Consider the following 21,048-nt stretch of genomic DNA (forward strand, 5'->3'; position numbering starts at 1 on the left):
TAAAAAATAAAATGCACTCAACTTTTATAAAGATTTATTATAATATTTAGAACAAGAAACCATACATGAAAATTGACACAGCATATCACTCATCTCACATACGTATACTCGGAAATACACAGAAGCAGAAATTAACACAACAAGAGCTTAGCCGGAGATGTCAATGGCCTTGACAGCAGGCTTCTTCTCCTCCTCTTTCGGCACAGTCACAGTCAGGACTCCATTCTCCATCGATGCCTTCACCTGATCAATCTTCGCGTTCTCCGGCAGCCTGAACCTCCTCATAAACTTGCCACTGCTCCTCTCCACCCTGTGCCACTTGTCGTTCTTCTCCTCCTGCTCCCGGCTCCTCTCGCCGCTGATCTGCAGGACCCTCCCGTCCTCCACCTCCACTTTCACCTCCTCCTTTTTTATCCCCGGGAGGTCCGCCTTGAAGATGTGGGCCTCCGGTGTCTCCTTCCAGTCGATGCGGGTGTTGGCAATGGCGGTGGTTTCACGGGCGGAGGTGGGGATGTTGGCCAGAGTGCCGAAGCCCTCGAATGGATCCCAGATTTCCAGAGAGAAGGGGTCGAAGAAGTTGCTTTGTCGGCCGTTGCCAAAGAGACTGAGAGCCATTGGATGCTGGGTTTGAGTTGGGTTTTTGCTGGGCGTGAATCCAAAAAATTTGAATGAGTGATTTTTGCTTAGATTGCTTTCGACGATCTTATCTGACAAAGGTGAGTGTGAGAGTGGTTGTATTTATAGGTTGCCAAAGAAGGTTCAGGTGTTTTCATGGTTCTTTGAGAATTACAGACAGGTGTACGGTGCAGGAAAAAAAAAAAAGAAAAAAAAAAAAAAGAGAGAAAACAGAGAGTTCCATGAGCTTCCATGAACTTCTTGAAACTTCAGTTTTTTGGAAAAACAAAATAATAGCAATTTCAAGAACGACAGCCCAGTACACTAAATTGGGTTAGTTCCTTTCCAGCCCAAATAATTAATTGGCAGTAAAAAAAAGCCCATTTGGTTTTGCATTCGACTTGTTGGATTGGAGGTTTCCGATGCTGTTCAAGATATCTCCAAGTCAGATTATATTTCACCGATAAAAATTAAAATTTAATTAAAATCTAACGATTGAAGCATCCAGGGTATCTCATATTTCATAATACTATACATTTTTTTGACGTCATTGTCTGTTTGTCCGGCTTTGAAAGTGTTGTTATTTTAGTCATTGTATGAATTGCTAAAAACATGATTTATGCATAGGTGATGGTGATTTATTTTAGCAGGATAATCATCAATTAAGTTGCATTTCAACAAAAATTAGACGTGCAACCTGTAAGTGAAGAAAAAGAAGATTCTCACTACTATAAGGCCACTTTTCTTGTCGAGCTCATACTTAACCTTGCTGCGTTTGCCAATTTCAACAAACTGATATAGAAATAACAATAAATTGTACCCGGTCAACATTCAAGAAAATGGGAGTGTGTTTGAGAAAGAGTCCAACCTTAATAGTGCGCATGAAATTCAGCAACTTCCTATAGTACCTCTGTAATCGTATCATCCATGAAACTACATAAATGAAACCAACAAATGTGGAAATCTAAAGGGCATGATAAACATCACAAATTAAACACAACTTATGATTAATCTTCAAGATGTAAAATTTAAAATTATTACTCACGTCAGCATTCGACCAACAGATAGGTACAATGATCCAAACACTGATGAATTAAAGCTTGCAGCAACAACATCAAAACCCATTGGCATCACGCAAGCGAATAAAGTATATCAATTAATTCCCAAGCTAGTAAGATAATGAATTTCGTGAAAAAAAAAAAAAAAAAAAAGATGCAACTCCAATTTAACATGTCAAAGTCATTGCAACCGTAGGTCTGGAAATTATAAAAATCCATCCAGTCAATAGACAAAATACAATAGTTGTGAGTAGGTGAATATGCAACCAAGAATCTAAGATATACTCGATAAATTTGCGATTCCATTGTAGCCTAATTGATAACAAATAATTTGCCCATTATAGACACAGTACAATTTATATACAAACTCATCATGAATGAAACAAATTTAAACACCAAAACATAAATTTATTCCTCCAGAGTAGATTTGGGAAATAATTTTTTACTTGAAAAGTTGGAGTAGCACTACTACATAAATTACAAATGCAAATTGAGGGAATACCTATCAAATAAAGTTGACTGCATTCTGAGCAATGCTAAAGAAGATTCTTAATCTTTTCAAGTGCTACATGCAGCGAACATAAAGTTTGGATACCAGACTTACTCCTAGTTGTTTCCAAAGAAGGAAAAATTGACATGATTTTGCAATCAATTGCAGAGAGTACCTTACACAGCTCTCTATGCAACTGCAGAAGAAAACAAAGACAATCAACCAACGATGTAGGATGATAAAACTATAAGACAAAATAAAAGGCTGATATTCAGATGACCCATGGTGATACTGATCCAAAAAAATATATATAGGGATGACAACTTCAAAATTGAGTTTCAGAGAGGGTGAGAGGTGAAGTCACCTTGTAACCAGAGACCAAATCCTTTTTTTTTTTTTCTCATTACCCACGTTGCAATTCAACTTGAGAAATCCCGAAACCAAACACCCAAACAAAATTCAATCAAATATCAGCACGAAATATTAATTGAAAGCTAAAAAGATTGAAACTTGCTTAATGTGATGTATGGGCATCTGCTTGTGAGACTATTGTGACATGCTGATCTCAGCTCCTTTAAAGTAACATCGTTGTCTGCCAAGTAGGTAAAATCCCTAAGATATCTTATAATCCATGAGAAAAATTATTGCGTCAAAGTTATACGCTAAAAGAAAATTCATACTTCTGTATGAACCCAAAGAACGATTTTTGTTTATACCTTGGTGGGTTCATTCTCCAGATGAGTTTCTCTACTCATCAACCATGTCATGTGAAAATCTCATGCTAACTTTGCATAAAGCCACCAAATAAATGAAAAATAAAATTAGACAAAAAGGTTGGAGAGAATATGAAATAACTAATTAGAGAGAGCAAAACCATAGTAACCAATCGGGAAAGATGCTTTTAAATTCAAGAAAAAACATTTGAGAGAAAGTGAAAAAAAAAACCATCAATTTTCAATTATTTTTCAGTGTTACAGTGGGATTACACAGAAAATATAATTAAAATCCCCAACTTTCTCAAAAAACTACAACTATTTTTACAAATTTCCATCACCCAACATTGAAAAATGAAAATTAAGAAGCACCATGAAAGCAGGCAAACAACAGAATAAAAGAACGAAACATGTGAGAACTGAAACGTTAAAAACAGCACATACCCATTCAAAAACAAAAAATCCCAGAAAATCTGCATATTAGCACTCCCTGCAATACCCCAAAATCAGAAAATTAGAAAAATTGAGTTTGATAACATTGTACCTTAAGAAACCTCTAAATTTCTAGTCAAAGGAAATTAATACCACCTCTGCATTTGTTCAAAGTATTTATTAGAGAAACTTACATATGGATGAAGTGTCGATCTCTTGTATCATGTAGAGCAACATTGCCTGGATTTTGCGAATAAATTTAATGATAAATTTGAATCTATAGTACAATAAAGAACAAAGAAAAAGTCACTTATTATAAATCACCTGCTTTGCTTCATCATCTGCACAATCTTCTGCCAATTCATACCTAAATATCCATAAGATCTAACAAATAAATCACCTGAAAAAACATATGAAATCCAAACTCCAGCAGCTTTGAAGAAACCTAAAATAAAAATTATTCTTATAGATACAAAGAAACTAAACAAAATATATACCTTTCTCTTTTTTGGGATTTGAAATTTTCGAGAGCCCCATCCTCGTTTTCTTTAGTCCAGACAACAGATTGAGAAGCCTCTTTACAGAATACACACATGCATGAGTCAGAGTCGCTTGATTTGACATTCGGCCATGAAAATGAAGAAATGTGTTAGACAAATAGGAAAGTAGTTAGACTTAAATTGTAATTGTACTCCTAATTTGTAGGAGGAATCCTTGCTACTCAAGGAATGTATTTGTATATATATACACTTTCACGTATCAATGAAAAAACAATTCAGCCATATATTATTTTTCTACATGGTATACAGAGCAGGTTCAAAACCCTAACCCTAGCTCTATTTTTTTTGGCAGACATCTCTGCCGTTCCTTATGGCCAACTCTTCTTCCTCCGATGGCCCCTTTTACATTCATCATTCAGACCACCCAAACCTTGTTCTTGTCTCCAAAAAATTAAATGGTGATAATTACACCTCCTGGCTCGTGGCATGCAGATTTCCTTGAGTGCCAAGAACAAGCTTGGTTTTATCACTGGCGATGTTCAGGAAGCTTCTTCCTCTGACGATCCTGATGCTCACGCAGCTTGGCGTCGTTGCAATGACATGATTCTTTCTTGGCTTCTTCATTCCTTGGAACCTGATCTTCAAGAATCCGTTCTCTTTACCACCACTGCTCAGGATGTGTTGGACGACCTTCACGAACGGTTCTTGCAGAGCAACGCGCCTCACATCTTCCAACTCAACTGTGAGCTTGCTACAATTTCTCAAGGATCCTCTTCTGTCTCCGCTTATTTTACTCGCCTCAAAGTTATTTAGGATGAGCTTGCCTCTTATAGTGACGGCTGCACGTGCTCTTATGGCACCAAGTGTGAACGGCAACACCTTATGCAGTTCCTCATGGGTATTCACGACTCTTTCTCTGCTATTCGTGACCAAATCCTCTTGATGAATCCTTTACTTACTGTTCGTCAAGCATGTTCTTCTGTTTCTCAGGCTGAGAAACAACGATCCTTAGGCTCTGTCCATCCCATCGACTCTCTCGCTGCCATGGCTGTCTGCGATTCTTTCCGCCTCTCCTCAGACACCTCCGCTCCATTGTACCTACTGCGACTACGATTTTCATACTCGTGAGACCTGCCATAAGCTGCATGGCTATCCCGTTGGCCATCCTCTTCATGGGCAACCCTGACGCCCGCCACGCCGTGCGTCCACCTCTGGCGGCTCCTCTCGCAGCAACACTGCTGCTTCTTCTACCCGTAGTGCCCCAGCGCCTTCACGGTCTTCCAGCAGCCCCCGGCTCTTCACAGGCAACAACTCCAGGGCCTTCACATCGCGCTCTTCACCATCTACCCATCAGGTGCACAACTCTCCTAGCCTTCACGACCTACAGTTAGCCATGCCCAATCTGTCCGCTGATCAATACATTCGTCTCCTTGCTGCCCTTGACGATTCTGCAGCCTCGTCGTCTTCTCCTCAAGTTCATGCCTTCTCTAGTGCTGACTTCGCCAAAGTTTTATTACTTGTTGGCCCATGTCATGGTCCCTGGATCCTTGACAGTGGCTCCACAGACCATATTACTTCCTCACCTTCCAATTTGGTTCACACTTCTGCTTCACTTTTGTCGACCGTATCCTTGCCTAGTGGTGCTACAACTCCCATCACTTTAACTGGCACTCTTCACTTAAATTCCTCGATTGATTTGAATGATGTTTTATGTGTTCCTACTTTTAAAGTGGACTTTTTATCCGTTGGTAAGCTTACAGATGGTTTATCTTATTCCGTGACCTTTTTCCCATCTTGGTGTATTTTGCAAGACTTGGTTTCGAAAGCGACGATTGGTGTGGGTAAGCGACGTGACGACCTTTACTACCTTGTGGCCCTTGCCTCTCTCCCCACTGGCCAACCTCTATGCAACGTCATCACCATACCCTCCTCTCTCTGGCATAAGTGCCTCGGCCATCCCTTTTCTGCTCGTTTACAAGTTTTAGCCTCTAGTTTTTTCCCATGTTCTTTGGATTCTAGTCATGCTTGTGATGTTTGTCCTTTGGCGAAACATAGGGTTGTTTTTCAAACTTCTTGCGTTTACACGCCCCAGCAAAATGGCGTTGTTGAACGCAAACACAGGCACTTCCTTGAAACTGTTGGAGCAGTTCAGTTTCAATCACACCTTCCCCTCAAGTTTTGGGGTGAGTGTATCCTCACTGTCGCCTATACCATCAATCGTCTTCCTACCTGCCTTCTCAATAACAAAACACCTTTTGCAGTCCTCCACAATAAACCTTCGCTCTATGATCACTTCCGTGTTTTCGGTTGTTTAGCCTATGCCATATCCGTCTTTCCGCCCGCTAAGTTCTCTCCTAGAGCTCATCGTTGTATCTTCATTGGCTACCCTGTTGGTCAAAAGGCTTATAAACTCTATGACCTTGCCACACATCGCACCTTCACTAGTCCGGATGTCATCTTCCATGAGGATTTTTTTCCTTTTGCTTCCCCTCCCACTACATCTATCACGGACCCCCCATCCCAAAACATCTCCCTACCCATTCCTCCTTTAATGGACGTCCATTTTCCCACCTCCCCAGGCCTTACACCACCGCCCCCTCCCTCATTACTTCTTATTTCCCCGCCTCCTGACCCAATTCCCAGCACCGCACTGCATGATCCCTTCCCCCACCCACGGCCCCACTTACCACCCGTGCCCTCTCCTGCACCCTCTCCATCTCTCCGTGTGTCTTCCCGCTCCCATGCACCCCCACCTTATTTAAAGGACTACGTTTGCTCGCAGGTGATTCTGCCTCCACACCCGTCCTTGTCTTCGCCACCAAGTTCTGTCAAAGGTATGCGGCATCCCCTCTGTAATTATGTTTCTTACCATCGTTTATCTCCACATCATCTTTCATATATCTATTCTGTGAGTCGAGGTGTCGAACCATCTTCTTTTGTAGAGGCTGCTGGTGATCCTAGCTGGCGTCGTGCTATGAGCGAGGAACTAAATGCCCTACATGCCAACCGCACTTGGACCATAACTACCCTGCCCTCCGGCAAAGTTCCCATTGATTGTAAATGGGTATACAAACTTAAGCATAATTCTGATGGTTCTATTGAGCGTTACAAAGCCCGTTTGGTTGCCAAAGGTTTCACACAGGCCGAAGGTATCGATTATCATGACACCTTCTCTCCTACTGCTAAAATAATCACTGTGCGCTGTCTTCTTGCCCTTGCTGCTAGTCAATCTTGGTCTCTTCATCAGCTTGACATCAATAATGCTTTCTTGCATGGTGATTTAGATGAGGAAATCTATATGTCTCCCATTCCTGGTCTTCGGCGACAAGGGGAGAATCTTGTGTGTCGCCTCCACAAATCTCTTTATGGTTTCAAGCAGGCTTCTTGTCAATGGTTTGCCAAGTTCACTAGTGTCATTCTTTCTGCTGGATTTCAACAATTCAAAGCTGACTATTCATTGTTTACGAAAAAGTCAGGTACTTCTTTTACAACCTTGCTCATTTATGTGGATGATATTGTGATAACAGGCAATGATGTATGTGTAATTGATTCTCTGAAACTTTTTCTCCACAATCACTTTCGGATTAAGGATCTTGGTAATTTAAAGTACTTTCTAGGTATCGAGGTTTCTCGGTCCAAACGTGGCATTTATATTTCTCAGCGTAAATATGCATTAGAAATTCTCAAAGATTATGGCTTTTTGGGAGCATGACCCATTGCCTTTCCTATGGATGATACAAAACTATCTGACAAAGGGGAACTTCTCAAGGATCCTAAAAGTATCGGCGTCTAGTAAGACGGTTAATTTATCTCACAATAACTTGGCAAGATATCACCTACCCTGTACATGTTCTGAGTCGGTTTATGCATGAGCCACGTACTTCTCATATGGATGTTGCATTTTGAGTTGTTCGTTATTTGAAGTCTACTCCGGGTCAAGGCTTACTATTCCGTTCTGACAATAATCAAGTTGACTGCTTTTTATGATTCTGACTGGGCGGGTTGTCCTATTACTCGTAGATTGACTATTGGCTACTGTGTTTTCTTGGGAAATTCTTTGATTTCATGGCGGACAAAGCGACAGAAAACTGTGTCACTTTCTTCTACTGAAGCGGAATATAGAGCTATGTCAGGTGCTTGTTGTGAGATAATTTGGTTGCGCTTCCTATTGAAGGATTTGAACATTCCCTTAACCGGTCCATCTGATCTATTTTGTGACAATCAAGCAGCATTGCATATTGCTGCCAACCCTGTTTTTCATGAGTGTACTCGCCACATTGAGATGGATTGTCATTTTATACGTAATAAGATTGTTGATGGCACTATAACTACCAAGTATGTTGGTACGACACATCAGTTGGCAGACTTATTTATGAAGCCTCTTGGGAAGGAGAAATTTTCAACCATGTTACGCAAGTTGGGCGTTCTTGACATTCACTCTCCAACTTGAGGGGGAGTGTTAGACAAATAGGAAAGTAGTTAGACTTAAATTGTAATTGTACTTCTAACTTGTAGAAGGAATCCTTGCTACTCAAGGAATGTATTTGTATATATATACACTTTCACGTATCAATGAAAAAACAATTCAGCCATATATTATTTTTCTACAAAATGGAGAGGTGGTCGTGCTTTACCTTTATCGGTGATGGGATTTGTGGAGTCCTCCGTGGAGGCAGAGTCATCGATGATGAGTGTAGAGCCGATCTAAGCAAGGCACCACGAGATGGTGATGGATCCTGATCCAGTTTAGGGGTTGAACTTTTGGAGATCGATTTAATTTCTTGTTTCAAAAGTGTTAATCGAAGAAGACGCAGCATAGACGTTTGTGGGAAGTGTGTTCGGGAAGGAGAGGGCTAGAGTTTTTTAGAAAGAATCAGACGTCTGAGAGCTTGGCTTCGAAATGGAACGAAGAGTCCAGAAGGACCAGAATTTCTAGAACCATATCAACGCGTCGAGATCCCGTAGAAGCAGGTTTCTTTTCCACAATGACCAACACGTGTATGCAAAGGGTAAAATTGTAAATTCACTGTGCAAAATGAAAAAAAATAGCTGTGAATGGGCAGCAGCTCAAGGACAGTTCTGCCAAAACACTGCTCATGAACAGTGCTTTCCACCGGGTTTTAGTATATAGATAATGTACATTACCCTTGCACATGTTTATTAATATGCATAAATCATAAATCTTTCACTCGAGATTCTGTATTCTATTCTTATTTTTTAAATAGTGCTTTGCTTAAAGAAAAAGGTAATTCGAAATTGTAAGGGGGCACGGGAAAAAACATAGAATAATTCTGAAAAATATGATAATGATGATGGACCACCATTTTCTTTAAACATAATGAGACAAACGAATCATTATAATTCATGATATAATTACATAATACATCAAAGGAGTTTCAGTAAACAACAACTGGACTTTAGTTTCAGAAAACAAAAGATTTATAATGATAATATGTGCTTAACCAAGCCATCCAAAGACTGGCATGAAGAGGCACCTTCTTTGAGGCAAAGATTTGCCTTTTCCATCAACTTTAAGGCTCTCTTTTTTATCTCTTCCCCTTCTTTTTCAACCATCAGTCTTCTAATTGTTCTTTCAACCTCACCTCTCCCAATCCCGTGCTCCAACTGCAGCCCTACCTTCCAAACATCGCTCACATATCTTGCATTCAACATTTGTTCACTAAAACATGGCGTGCAAATCATAGGGACCCCTTCACAAATGCTCTCCAGTATAGAATTCCAACCACAGTGAGTCCAAAAGACTCCAACTGCTGGATGGGCCAACACTTCTTTTTGTGGAGACCATTTCACAATATGGGCCTTCTCGTTCAACGCTTCTAAAAACCCATTAGGCAATACTTTAAGCCAATCCAACTCTTCAACTAATCCAGGTCGAATCCCCCACAAAAAAGGTTGGCCACTGTTGGCCAAGCCCCAAGCAATCTCCAAAAATTTAGCTTGGTCTATCTTGGCAACGCTCCCAAAGCTAACATAAGCAACAGATTTTGGCGCTTGAGTGTTTAGCCATGAAATGCATCTTTGGTCTTGTGCTAATAAACTAGTTGAAGAAGAAGAGGTTGTAGGGCCACACTTGTGAAATGGACCTAGTGAGAAAATTGGAATATTAGGGTAATATTCTTGGTGAATTGTGGCAAGTGCATGTCCCTCAAGATCTTCAAAAGTATTGCAGATGAAACCATGAGAAGCCTTGGGCTCATTTGCGACGTTGGTTATCAGTTGATAGTAATCTTCAGGATCGCAATTGGGCATCATTGGTAGGTCTTTAAATTTGATAGGTGAAAGCTCCATCACCGGCTCTTCTAGTCGAGAATCTAATTATTTTCAAATAGAAAGCCAAATATAAGGTTTCTAGTAAGTATACATATTTTGCCTTTTATTGCATATTCTAAAATCCTAATTTACAAGGAGGGAGAGTAAGGAATATAAATGCTAACCTAGCTAACTAACCTAACTCAAATATGCATAAGTTGCCTAAGTGCCAACTTGGGATCGCTTCTAGAAGTACTAAAACTTTTTTTGGGTAACCAAAAGCATTTTTGGATCTATAGAGTGATTTCTGAAGAAGAAGAAGAAGAAGAAGAAGAAGAAGAAGAAGAATCACTTTGAAGTTTTTTTTCCAAGAAACATTTGAGTTTTTAATAATTTTTTTGACAGGTTTATAATAAAAGCACATATTGCATAATCGCTTAGGAGTAAAAACAAAATGCTACTTACAAAAAGAATCTGAAACGAGTCATTAGTCTTGGTATGGTGTTATCAGTCTATTATTCATATTGCGTGGATTAATTAGTAAAAATGATGAGACAAAAATATATTTGACAATAGGGTTTTGTTGACTTGAGATTGTACCTTGTATTGGTAGGTAACCCTTTTCTTTGAGAAGTGGAAATGCAGCATAAACAGCGAAGGAAGCGGCACTCCCGGTACTTAACATGATCCTCGGCAGCTTAAAGCTCTCCGCAACCGATCCAGTGAAGTCAAAGAAAGGGTCGGAGATCAAGCATGCAATGGGGTCCTTATCGGATAACAATCCGGCCAAGCATTCTCTGAAAGGCTCAACACATTTAGCATTTAGAATAGAAAGAAGAACGGTGAAATCCTTGAGGGAGACCTCGGTTTCTGTCAGGTCAACAGGGATTGAATGGTAGGTGAAGTATGGGTTTCGGGTTGAAGGATTGAGGGAGTTGAAGTTGGTGTGGATGATGGCTATGGAGAAGCCTTTGGAATGCAGAATGTTGGCCAGTTCCAGCATAGGGTTTATGTGCCCTTGGAAGGGCAGTGGGAAGAGTATCAGTTTCCTGACTTCGCTTTGCTCCATTTTTGAATCGACAATGTTTATGTTTGTTTAGCTTGTGAGTCGTGACTTATGAGCTTAAATTTATTGCTGAATGCTGAGCTTGGAAAATATTATATGGCTTATTTTTTTTTAAGCATTATCTTATTTGATGGCTCTGTTGAAGTTTATTTTATTTCCTAAATCTCACATGTCCACCACGAGCTCCTTTTGTCGTTACTACTTTTTGTGGTTACTTACAAGTGATCTTTTACCAGTAAGTCTCACATCCTCTACTTCTTCAACCCCAACTTCATCTACTTCACCACCACCACCTACACGTTTTTCTACCCGTACCAAAGGGGCACACTCTTACTTAAAGGACTAAATTTGCTCACCTGATTTTACCACCACACCAATCTTTGTCTTCCGCAACCAATCCTTTCAGAGGTACTTGTTATCCACTTTGTAATTTTATTTCTTCTAAATGGTATTCACCGAGATATCTTTCTTTCGTTAACTCTATTAGTCGTAGTTTGGAGCCTTCTTCGTTTGCATAACCGACCATTGCAGGGTGGGGCAATCCAACAACTATACTTTCGATTGGAGGGGAAGTGACGAAGTGTTTACACACGATAAATCATGCTGATAATCCACAGATAAAAGGATTCATTACTTAATTGAAATTATTGACTAAGCCCAATGGTTTACTATTCATGCACATACCCTTGCTCATGTTTATGCATATATCTTTAACTCGAAGTTCTGTATCAAATCATATTTCTTTAATAGTGCTTTACATAAAGAAAAAGATAATTGGATAATTGTGATGGAGCAAGAGAAAAAAACAGAATAATTCTGAAGAATAAGATAAAGATAATGGACCATATTTTTTTTAAAACACGACGACACATAAGCATCATGATAATTCATGATATAATACATGATACGTGAACGGAGTTTAAAAAACAACTGGATTTTAGTTTCAAAAACAATTTATAATGATAAAATATGATTAACAAAGCCATTCAAAGATTGGACGAAGAGCCACCTTCTTTGAGGCAAAGATTTGCCTGTTCCGTCAACTTTAAGGCTCTCTCTTTGATCTCTTCCCCTTCTTTCTCAACCATCAATCTTCTAATTGTTCTTTCAACCTCGCCTCTCTCAATCCCATGCACCAATAGCCCTACCTTCCAAACATTACTTATAAATCTTGTATCCACCATTTGACCACTTAAAAATGACGTACAAATCATAGGGACCTCTTCACAAATGCTCTCTAATGTAGAATTCCAACCTCAATGAGTTCAAAAATCTCCGACTGCTTGGTGGGCTAACACTTCTTTTTGTGAAGCCCATTTACAACATGATCCCTCTCATTCAACGCTTCTAGAAATCCGTTAGGCAACACTTCTACCTCTTGACCTAATCTGGGTCGAGTGTCCCACAAAAAAGGTTGGCCACTGTTGGCCAAGCCCCAAGGAATCTCCAAAAAGTGAGCTTGATCTATCTTGGCATTGCTCCCAAAGCTACATAAGCAACATATTTTGGCGCTTGAGTGTTTAGCCATGAAATGCAACTTTGGTCTTGTGCTAATAAACTATTTGAAGAAGAAGAGGTTGTTGGGCCCCACTTGTGAAATGGACCTATTGGAAAAATTAGAATAATGTGGTAATATGCTTGGCGAATTGGCAAGTTTTCACGTCATTCAAGATCTTCATGTAGAAGCCCAGAACTACTCGAGCACGAAAGAAGTTAGAGAGAAGAGGAGAAAATGTAGAGAGAGAAATGATTGTAATGAACTGATTCTTATTACTTGGTAATGTTATTACACTTAAGAGCATATATAGCCATTGGCTTTTGTACAACAATACCCTTATCTAACTAGGGATGTGAAATCCACACACCTCATTTTACTTCTCACATACCTTTTTAATTTTCAACCGTCAGATCGGATGAATTGAAGAAGATCAACGGACATAATTTTAGAATCCTGATGTAGTCAGCTAGGATTTTAACGGATTTTTATTGAGTCTATACAAATCTATATGTATTCAAAAATTTATAAATTTTGATGGATTCCATTGAATGAGTGATTTTGTAGGATTTGAGAAGAGAAGCTCAAAAAGACTATAAAGAATCCTACCTCCACCCTTAGGGTTTCTTTCTAACCCCCTTCGAATTCTTTCTTTCTCTCTCTCTCTCTCTCTCTCTCCACTCTGCAACCGAACTTTCTTTCCTTCTCTCTTCCCATTTCATTGAAAATATTTTATCTTACCTGCTAATTATCCACTCTTCAACCGAGATTCTTTCTCTCTTTTTCAATGAAATGGACAAAGGTAAATCAAATAATTTCCACTCTGCAACCGAGCTTTCTTTCTTTCTCCACTTTGCAACCGAGATTCTTTCTCTCTTTTTGGAGGTGTATAACACGCAAAGGCAAATCAAGCTAATTATCCACTGCATCCCTCCCTGACGAGGTAATCTACGCATTCATTGCTAATACTGAGATTGTTTTCCTATTTAATAGGAGTGAACCTATTTACAGTGTTGGGAGAACTGGGCATTTTAAATTAAGGTTTAGGAGAATTGGGCATCCGAAAAACATGGAGGATTGGGAGAACTAGGCATTTTACATTGGATGGCAAGGCATTTTAAATGACAAGAAATCTCTCCAAATCCATTCAAATCTTTAATCAAAATCCATAAGAATCCTTGAAAATCCATTTGAAAGTTGTAAGGATTCTACAATTCTTTGAAATCTATCACTCAAAAAAGTCTTTTAAAATCCTATGAAATCCAAATTGACTACATCCTCCTAAAATTTGATGGACCGGATAATTAAGCGGGTGCTTATTTAGTACAAGAGTGCACCAAACAACTGCTTCTGTATTATGAATCATATCCAGTATGTTATCTGACGTGTCAAACGAGGCCAAAGGTAGTTGAACACTTGAGATTATGTATTCAATTCTCATTTTTTCAATTAATCTTTTGTATAAAGAAAAAGGTAGTTGAACACTTGTAATGGCACAAGGGAAAAAGATACGACAATTATGAAAGATATGATAAAGATGATGGACAACCATTTTCTTTAAACATAATGAGACAGACGAATCATGATAATTATTGATATAATACATCATACATAAAAGGAATTTTAAAAACAATATCTAGATGTTAGTTTAAAAAACAAACGATTTATAACGATAAAATGTGTTTAACCAAGCCATCCAAAGATTTGTACGAAGAGCCACCTTCTTTGAGGCAAAGATTTGCCTTTTCCTTCAATTTTAGGGCTCTCTCTTTGAACTCTTCCCCTTCTTTCTCAACCATTAGTCTTCTAATTATTCTTTCAACCTCACCTCTCTCAATCCCGTGCTCCAATTGCAGCCCTATCTTCCAAACATCACTCACAAATCTTGCATCCACCATTTGATCGCTGAAACATGGCATACAAATCCATTGGGCAACACTTCAAGCCCTCTTGTTCAATGTTCAATGTTTCAGCGAAATCCATTGGGCAACACTTCAAGCCAATCTGACTCTTGAACTAATCCGGGTCGAACCACCCACAAAAAGGATTGGCCACTATTGGCCAACCCCCAAGCAATCTCCAAAAATTGAGCTTGATCTATCTTGGCAAGGCTCCCAAAGCTAACATAAGCAACAGATTTTGGCGCTTGAGTGTTTAGCCATGAAATGCAACTTTGGTCTTGTGCTAACAAACTACTTGAAGAAGAAGAGGTTGCAAGGCTACACTTGTGAAATGGACCTATTGGGAAAATTGGAATATTGGGGTAATATTCTTGGCGAATTGTGGCAAGTCCATGTCCTTCAAGATCTTCAAAAGTATTGAAAATGAGTCCATAAGAAGCCTTGGATTCATTTGTCGTGTTGGTTATCAGTTGATAGAAATCCTCAGGGTCGCAATTGGGCATCGTGGGTAGGTCTTTAACTTTGATAGGTGAAAGCTCCGTTACTGGCTCTTCTAGTCGAGAATCTAATTATTGTCAAAATAGAAGGTCAATTGTAAGTTTTCTAGTCGAGAGTCTAATTATTGTCAAAATAGGAAGCCAAATATGAGATATAAAAAAAAAAAAAAAAAAAAAAAAAAAAAAGACAATCGATAATAGAGTTTTGTTGGCTTGAGATTGTACTTGATATTGGTAGGTAACCCTTTTCCTTGAGAAGTGGAATTGCAGAATAAACAACAAAGGAAGCGGCACCCCCGGTCCTTAACATCATCCTCGGCAGCTTAAAGCTCTCCGCAACAGATCGAGTGAAGTCGAAGAGAAGGTCGGTGATCAAGCATGCAATGGTGCCCTCCAAATTAACGTCATCGGATAACAGCCCGGCCAAGCATTCTCTGAAAGGCTCAACACATTTAGCATTTAGAATAGAAACAAAAACGATTAAATCCTTAATGGATACCTCGTTTTCTGTCAAGTCAACAGGGATTGAATGGTAGGTGAAGTGTGGATTTAGGGTTGAAGGATTGAGGGAGTTGAAGTTGGTGTAGATGATGGCTATGGAGAAGCCTTTGGAATGCAGAATATTGGCCAGTTCCAGCATAGGGTTTATGTGCCCTTGGAAGGGAAATGGGAAGAGGACCAGTCTCCTGCCTTTGCTTTGTTCCATTTTCCAATCGACAGTGTTTACGTTTGTTTAGCTTGTGACTGTGAACTTATTGTGAATGCTGACTGATGAGGCGGCGGAGCTCGAGAAAAAATATTTTTTAATGTGTTCGAAACATGATTATACACAGATATTTTATTATACAAGTGAAGAAACAAATGAAAGTATTCTACTCTCACTTATATAGTAACATATAACCTACCTTAGGAAAATATATAATATGGGAAATTTGCTCACGCATGACGCAACCCTGGAACCTTATCTTATTGATGGCTCTGTTGAAGTTGATTTTTTCCTCACCCCACATGTCCACCACCAACTCCTTCTGTCGTTCCTATTTTTCTGTGGTTGCTGACAAAGATATACAAGAAAAATCTTTGTCTATATTTACCAATTGGGTTTTGCGCTTATTTAAAGGGACTCTTCTATTTGTAGTCATTCTATTTGGGTCAGGAGGATCATCTCCATTAGCTCAAGAGAGGATCTAAATCCCATTTTGCCTATGGGCGGTACCCTTGTATTCCTTCATAGTCCCATTAGTAATAATATACCCCCGTTGATCTTCTGCAACATGCCATATTCCACGATGGTCTCTTCTCTTCTTCTCTCTCAAAATCCCCTTGTGGAACCAGAGACTACCGAACACTTCCCTCCTCCTCCGTCCTCCTCTTGAAACAACCGGAACCATAAAACACCGCCACACAATTACAAAAGTGCCCCCGTATTCTCACTATACAAACCCCTCTCCCCCAACGCACCAAAATCAGAATCAATCCAATGTGTTTTTCTTATCAGTTTAGGTCTATTGACCATATTTCTACACGTGACCATTTTGTTATTATGGTAAACGGAAAAACTAAAATTACTAAGTTATGTATCTTTGCATTGGAACACTTGAAAACCCTTCACAGTTTACTTCTTGGACAAGGCATCAGAAAATATTCAAAGGAGTTTCTGCTGATGAGACCTGGGGTAACTTTTGTGATAAATCCTTTCCGCACAAAGGAAAACATTTGTTATTCCATTATGTAATTTACACATCAAAGGCCCACATGCAAATGTAAAAAAAGCAAAGTTGTACCCTCCTAAGCTAACCAAACCGAGCCCAACCAAGAGCCCAAAACCAAGGATAAAATAAAGGGTTATTATACAAAATGGTTTCTGAGATTTGCATGATTAATAGAAATGGTCCATGAGATTGAAAATCAATATAAATGGTCTCTGAGATTGTCCACCATCCATGATTTTGGTCATTCCGCTAAAAACTCTTTGAACAATTTCAAAGCTTCGTAACTCAATCGATTCTTAACTAAATTCGACCCATAATATATCAAAATGAAGATAAGAAAGTGTAGAACAAGATTATACATATTTGGAAGCCCAATGATTGCCGGAGATGGCCGGAAAATAGCTTGAAAAGTGACTGGTCCGAGGGAAAACTGGAAAACTCGTCGGAAATTGGGTAAACTTTAAACGTTCATAACTTCTTCAATACTCAACGAAATCGAGTGATTTAAAAATGAAAATCATACTTCTCGATGAGAGGAAGATAATGGTATCTCTCTTTAAAGATAACTCGACATGGTTTGGCCGGAAAACTGCTCGAAAGTGGCTAACTAGAAAATGGTTAGCCACTTTCGAGCCGTTGTCCGACCGAACCACGGCAAGTTAGCCTTCAAAAAAGGTATCATTCTCTTCGTTTCATCAAGAAGTATTATTTTCATTTCTGAATCACTCGATTTCGTTGAGTATTGAAGAAGTTATGAACGTTTAAAGTTTACTTAGTTTCCAGCGAGTTTTCGAATTTTCCCACGGACCAGTCACCTTTCAGGCTATTTTCTAGCCATCTCTGGCAACCATTGGGCTTCCAAATAGATATAATCTTATTCGATACTTTCCTATCTTCATTTTGATATATTATGGGTCGAATTTGATTAAGAAACGATTGAGTTACAAAGCTTTGAAAATTGTCCAAAATTGTTTTTAATGGAATGATCAAAATCATGGATGGTTCTGGATGGGTTTTGATTTCTTTGATTATGGGTGGATTTTGATTTCTTTGATTTCTGGGTTGGCCAATTTATGTGCTTATTTATTTCTTTATGCAGCTTTGAAATCTTGGGTGAGTTTTTCAATGACTTGCACACCTCGATTCAGTTGTTGCGGTTGAGGGGATTTGTCACATCCCGGCCCGGGACGGATCACTTCCTGGGCCCGCTCCACCACCGTAGCACGATATTGTCCGCTTTGGGCTTACTATTTCCTCACGGTTTTGTTTTTGGGAACTCACGAGCAACTTCCCAATGGGTCACCCATCATGGGATTGCTCTAGCCTCCTTCTCGCTTAACTTCGGAGTTCCTACGGAACCCGAAGCCAGTGAGTTCCCAAAAAGCCTCGTGCTAGGTAAGGATGTGAATATACATTTAAGGATCGCTCCCCTGGACGATGTGGGATGCTACAATCCACCCCCCTCAGGGGCCCGACGTCCTCGTCGGCACACTTCCGGCCAGGGATTGGCTCTGATACCAAATTGTCACATCCCGGCCCGGGGCGGATCACTTCCCGGGCCCGCTCCACCACCGTAGCACGATATTGTCCGCTTTGGGCTTATCATTCCCTCACGGTTTTGTTTTTGGGAACTCACGAGCAACTTCCCAGTGGGTCACCCATCATGGGATTGCTCTAGCCCCCTTCTCGCTTAACTTCGGAGTTCCTACGGAACCCGAAGCCAGTGAGCTCCTAAAAGGCCTCGTGCTAGGTAGGAATTGGAATATACATTTAAGGATCACTCCCCTGGGTGATGTGGGATGTCACAATCCACCCCCCTTAGGGGCCCGACGTCCTCGTCGGCACACCACGACCAGGGTTAGGCTCTGAAGCCCAGTTTCGCAACATTTACTCCCAAATCAAGTGTTTAACGGATGGGTATTTTCTTTTGCTTGGTTGTTGAGAAAATTAAAGGCTGTTATGTAAATTGATCGTTTTTATCTTGATTTTTTGTATTAATTGGACGACTGTGATCCTGACATGGCAGATCCTCTTCTTGATGTTGCCTGTTCCTTGGTTTGAATTGATTGAATGGTGAATGACTGAAAAATACTGTCCCATCACTGCGGAAAATGAGCTGTCCATTGTGAGCATAATCCATGGAGGTAATCTCACTGTCGAACATTTTATGAATGACTCTCCCAGCGCTAAAATTGAAAACCTGAAATATAGAGGTAGAAGTTCCACCAATCAATACAAGCAATTAAATTGATAATATCCTTGCAACCCTACAACGTTATTGGAATATAAAAAAAAAAATTAGATCCCTCATGCTTCAGGAAAAGGATAAGCAAAAATCAAAGTAGCAATAAAAACTTTTTGTGGGGGGATGTCTAATGAGATGTTTCATTGTGATTGTAATGCAATGCATGCGATAAATGGCATATTGTTCATCTTATCAGGAGCAGTAAAATCTTTAGTTATAAAGTATGAATCCATATTCATGTTAATTTGAGATCCAAGATGTTTTTTAGACTAAAAGAAAGAGTTATAAAGTAAATATGGCTGCAGGACCATTGGACCAGAGGACCACATACTCTAACAATATATGATGAAAAGTACTCATTGTTCTCTTATTCATTTTCTAATTCTTCTCTTTAAGGTATAATATGAAAATCTTATTTCAAAATTGTGTTTTTTCCCCTCAGAGAAAATTTGGGCTATAAGAGCTTAGTGCAAAGCTTCCTGTAAGCATGGGAAAAAACCAAGGCACAGTTCCACGCAAGGTAGTTCAATCTTTCATTTTCGTCTGATGAGTACTTGCCCTCCAAGTATTAGATTTCTTGCAATTTTACTTTTACAGTGCTCTTATCGTTTGCCATTTTGTTTTGAGATGCTTTTAATTCTTATTACATAGGGGAGCAGTAGTTCATGTGTGTGAATTTTTGTTTCGTTGTGTTTGGGGTTCAGAAGTGAATGCATTACGCAGGGAGGAATGGCTGTCAGCTTATCCCACGTATCTTTTATGTTTTCACTTTATTCATGTGCTGAATTATGGTTTCTCTCTAAATTGAAGAACTAAAAATGGCAAGCAAACTAAAAAGCAATTAGATTATGAAATGGGTACTTTGGTTTCTCATCATTTCTTTGTTTTTTAATTTTCATTTATTCATGTTCTTTTGACAGTGTATTCAATTGTATTTTTGGTTTTCCCTGCTTCGTTTATTTTACGCTTGCGTGTTCTTTTGTATGCATGATGTCTTTCTCTACAAACTATGCATGAAGATTTGGTGTTGTTCTCAACTAATAGATATAATACTGGTTTGATACTAAGGTGATTTTATAAAAAGTGGGTATAAAAAAAAGCTGAACTCAAAAAAGTGTTTGGTAAACACTTAAAAACAGCTTAACAGCTTATTTTCACAGTTTTGGGTGAAAAAAGCTGAAAACGTGAATTAGCAAAAATGAGCTTATTCTCAAAGCACAGCATAAACAGTTTTCTTTCAAAGCACATCAATACCAAACCAGCCCATAATTTCACGGATTATGTTTTTAAGGTCATACAAAATACTTCTTGAGGATATCTGGGGTTGCCGAGACCTGTTTTCACTACAAATAGGATGTATCTTTTATATAAAAGAAGAAAATGGTGAGTTGCCAAAATTTCATTCTTCATCTTGATTTCTTTCATGATGCTTTTTCTTTCATTTTGATTCTTACATTAGCTTTGCTAATTGCTACCACTAAATTTGAAATTGAACATCAATTACATGCTAAATGAACTTTAGAGATCAAGTAAGGGGTGGAATGAGAAGAGAAGTCGTCACTTTCTCTCAGGTCTCTCTAGACAAGGTTTCCAAATAGTTTTCCCTTATTTTTGGTAATTGTTTTTTTTTAGTTTAATGAGATGGAATTAAATAGTTAAGTTGCCATACTAATGAATGTATTGAATTTTTTAGTAATAAGAATGTGACAAGATGAACACCTTCATTTTGTGTTTTTAATTTTTCTCAGGTTTTCGAATTCAGTCCCACGTCGTCATGTCCATCTCACTCGCTTACCATAATCGACACAAAAATTGCAAGTGCCATATACCTAGTCACATACACTCGGGAAAGGAGATGGATTGTCTACCCTCCCCTTCACATGTCCTTCTGTTTTGTGCGATCATGGTTAAATTACGTCAATATTTTATATTAATTTTTTTATAAAAATAATAAAATAAAAAATAAATATTAACATAACTGAACGTGATCACACAAAACAGAAGCGCAAGAAAGGCTGGAGGCAGACAATCCATCTCCCTCGGAAAATCACAGC

The 21,048-nt window shown here is 39.1% G+C and overlaps 4 protein-coding genes across 4 annotated transcripts; 1 reads left to right on the top strand and 3 right to left on the bottom strand.

The window, feature by feature from the left end:
• LOC137720388 (16.9 kDa class I heat shock protein 2-like) lies at positions 1-726 on the bottom strand. Its single transcript, XM_068459453.1, has one exon. It carries the CDS (start codon positions 613-615, stop codon positions 148-150), a length of 468 nt encoding a protein of 155 aa, XP_068315554.1. The 5' UTR covers positions 616-726; the 3' UTR covers positions 1-147.
• Positions 727-4,294: 3,568 nt separating this feature from the next.
• On the top strand, positions 4,295-4,936 carry LOC137719687 (uncharacterized). Its single transcript, XM_068458730.1, has 2 exons — positions 4,295-4,612; positions 4,697-4,936. Exons 1-2 carry the CDS (start codon positions 4,295-4,297, stop codon positions 4,934-4,936), a joined length of 558 nt encoding a protein of 185 aa, XP_068314831.1.
• Positions 4,937-9,247: 4,311 nt separating this feature from the next.
• On the bottom strand, positions 9,248-11,147 carry LOC137719472 (UDP-glycosyltransferase 76F1-like). The gene is made up of 2 exons (XM_068458507.1): positions 10,679-11,147; positions 9,248-10,140 (listed from the first exon to the last, which is right to left on the bottom strand). Exons 1-2 carry the CDS (start codon positions 11,145-11,147, stop codon positions 9,248-9,250), a joined length of 1,362 nt encoding a protein of 453 aa, XP_068314608.1.
• Positions 11,148-14,424: 3,277 nt separating this feature from the next.
• LOC137719407 (UDP-glycosyltransferase 76F1-like) lies at positions 14,425-15,752 on the bottom strand. The gene is made up of 2 exons (XM_068458447.1): positions 15,263-15,752; positions 14,425-15,105 (listed from the first exon to the last, which is right to left on the bottom strand). Exons 1-2 carry the CDS (start codon positions 15,741-15,743, stop codon positions 14,609-14,611), a joined length of 978 nt encoding a protein of 325 aa, XP_068314548.1. The 5' UTR covers positions 15,744-15,752; the 3' UTR covers positions 14,425-14,608.
• Between the last annotated feature and the right edge of the window lie 5,296 nt (positions 15,753-21,048).

The sequence above is a fragment of the Pyrus communis genome, chromosome 16, assembly GCF_963583255.1.
Source record: "Pyrus communis chromosome 16, drPyrComm1.1, whole genome shotgun sequence".
NCBI lineage: Eukaryota > Viridiplantae > Streptophyta > Magnoliopsida > Rosales > Rosaceae > Pyrus > Pyrus communis.

Excerpts from the sequence above, each read along its gene's own strand:
- LOC137720388 (XM_068459453.1), bottom strand. The coding sequence starts at position 615 with ATGGCTCTCAGTCTCTTTGGCAACGGCCGACAAAGCAACTTCTTCGAC.
- LOC137719687 (XM_068458730.1), top strand. The coding sequence starts at position 4,295 with ATGCAGATTTCCTTGAGTGCCAAGAACAAGCTTGGTTTTATCACTGGC. Across the intron at positions 4,613-4,696 it reads CTTATTTTACTCGCCTCAAA|TTCCTCATGGGTATTCACGA; the intron begins GTTATTTAGGAT and ends CACCTTATGCAG.
- LOC137719472 (XM_068458507.1), bottom strand. The coding sequence starts at position 11,147 with ATGGAGCAAAGCGAAGTCAGGAAACTGATACTCTTCCCACTGCCCTTC. Across the intron at positions 10,141-10,678 it reads GGGTTACCTACCAATACAAG|ATTCTCGACTAGAAGAGCCG; the intron begins GTACAATCTCAA and ends GAAAATAATTAG.
- LOC137719407 (XM_068458447.1), bottom strand. The coding sequence starts at position 15,743 with ATGGAACAAAGCAAAGGCAGGAGACTGGTCCTCTTCCCATTTCCCTTC. Across the intron at positions 15,106-15,262 it reads GGGTTACCTACCAATATCAA|ATTCTCGACTAGAAGAGCCA; the intron begins GTACAATCTCAA and ends GACAATAATTAG.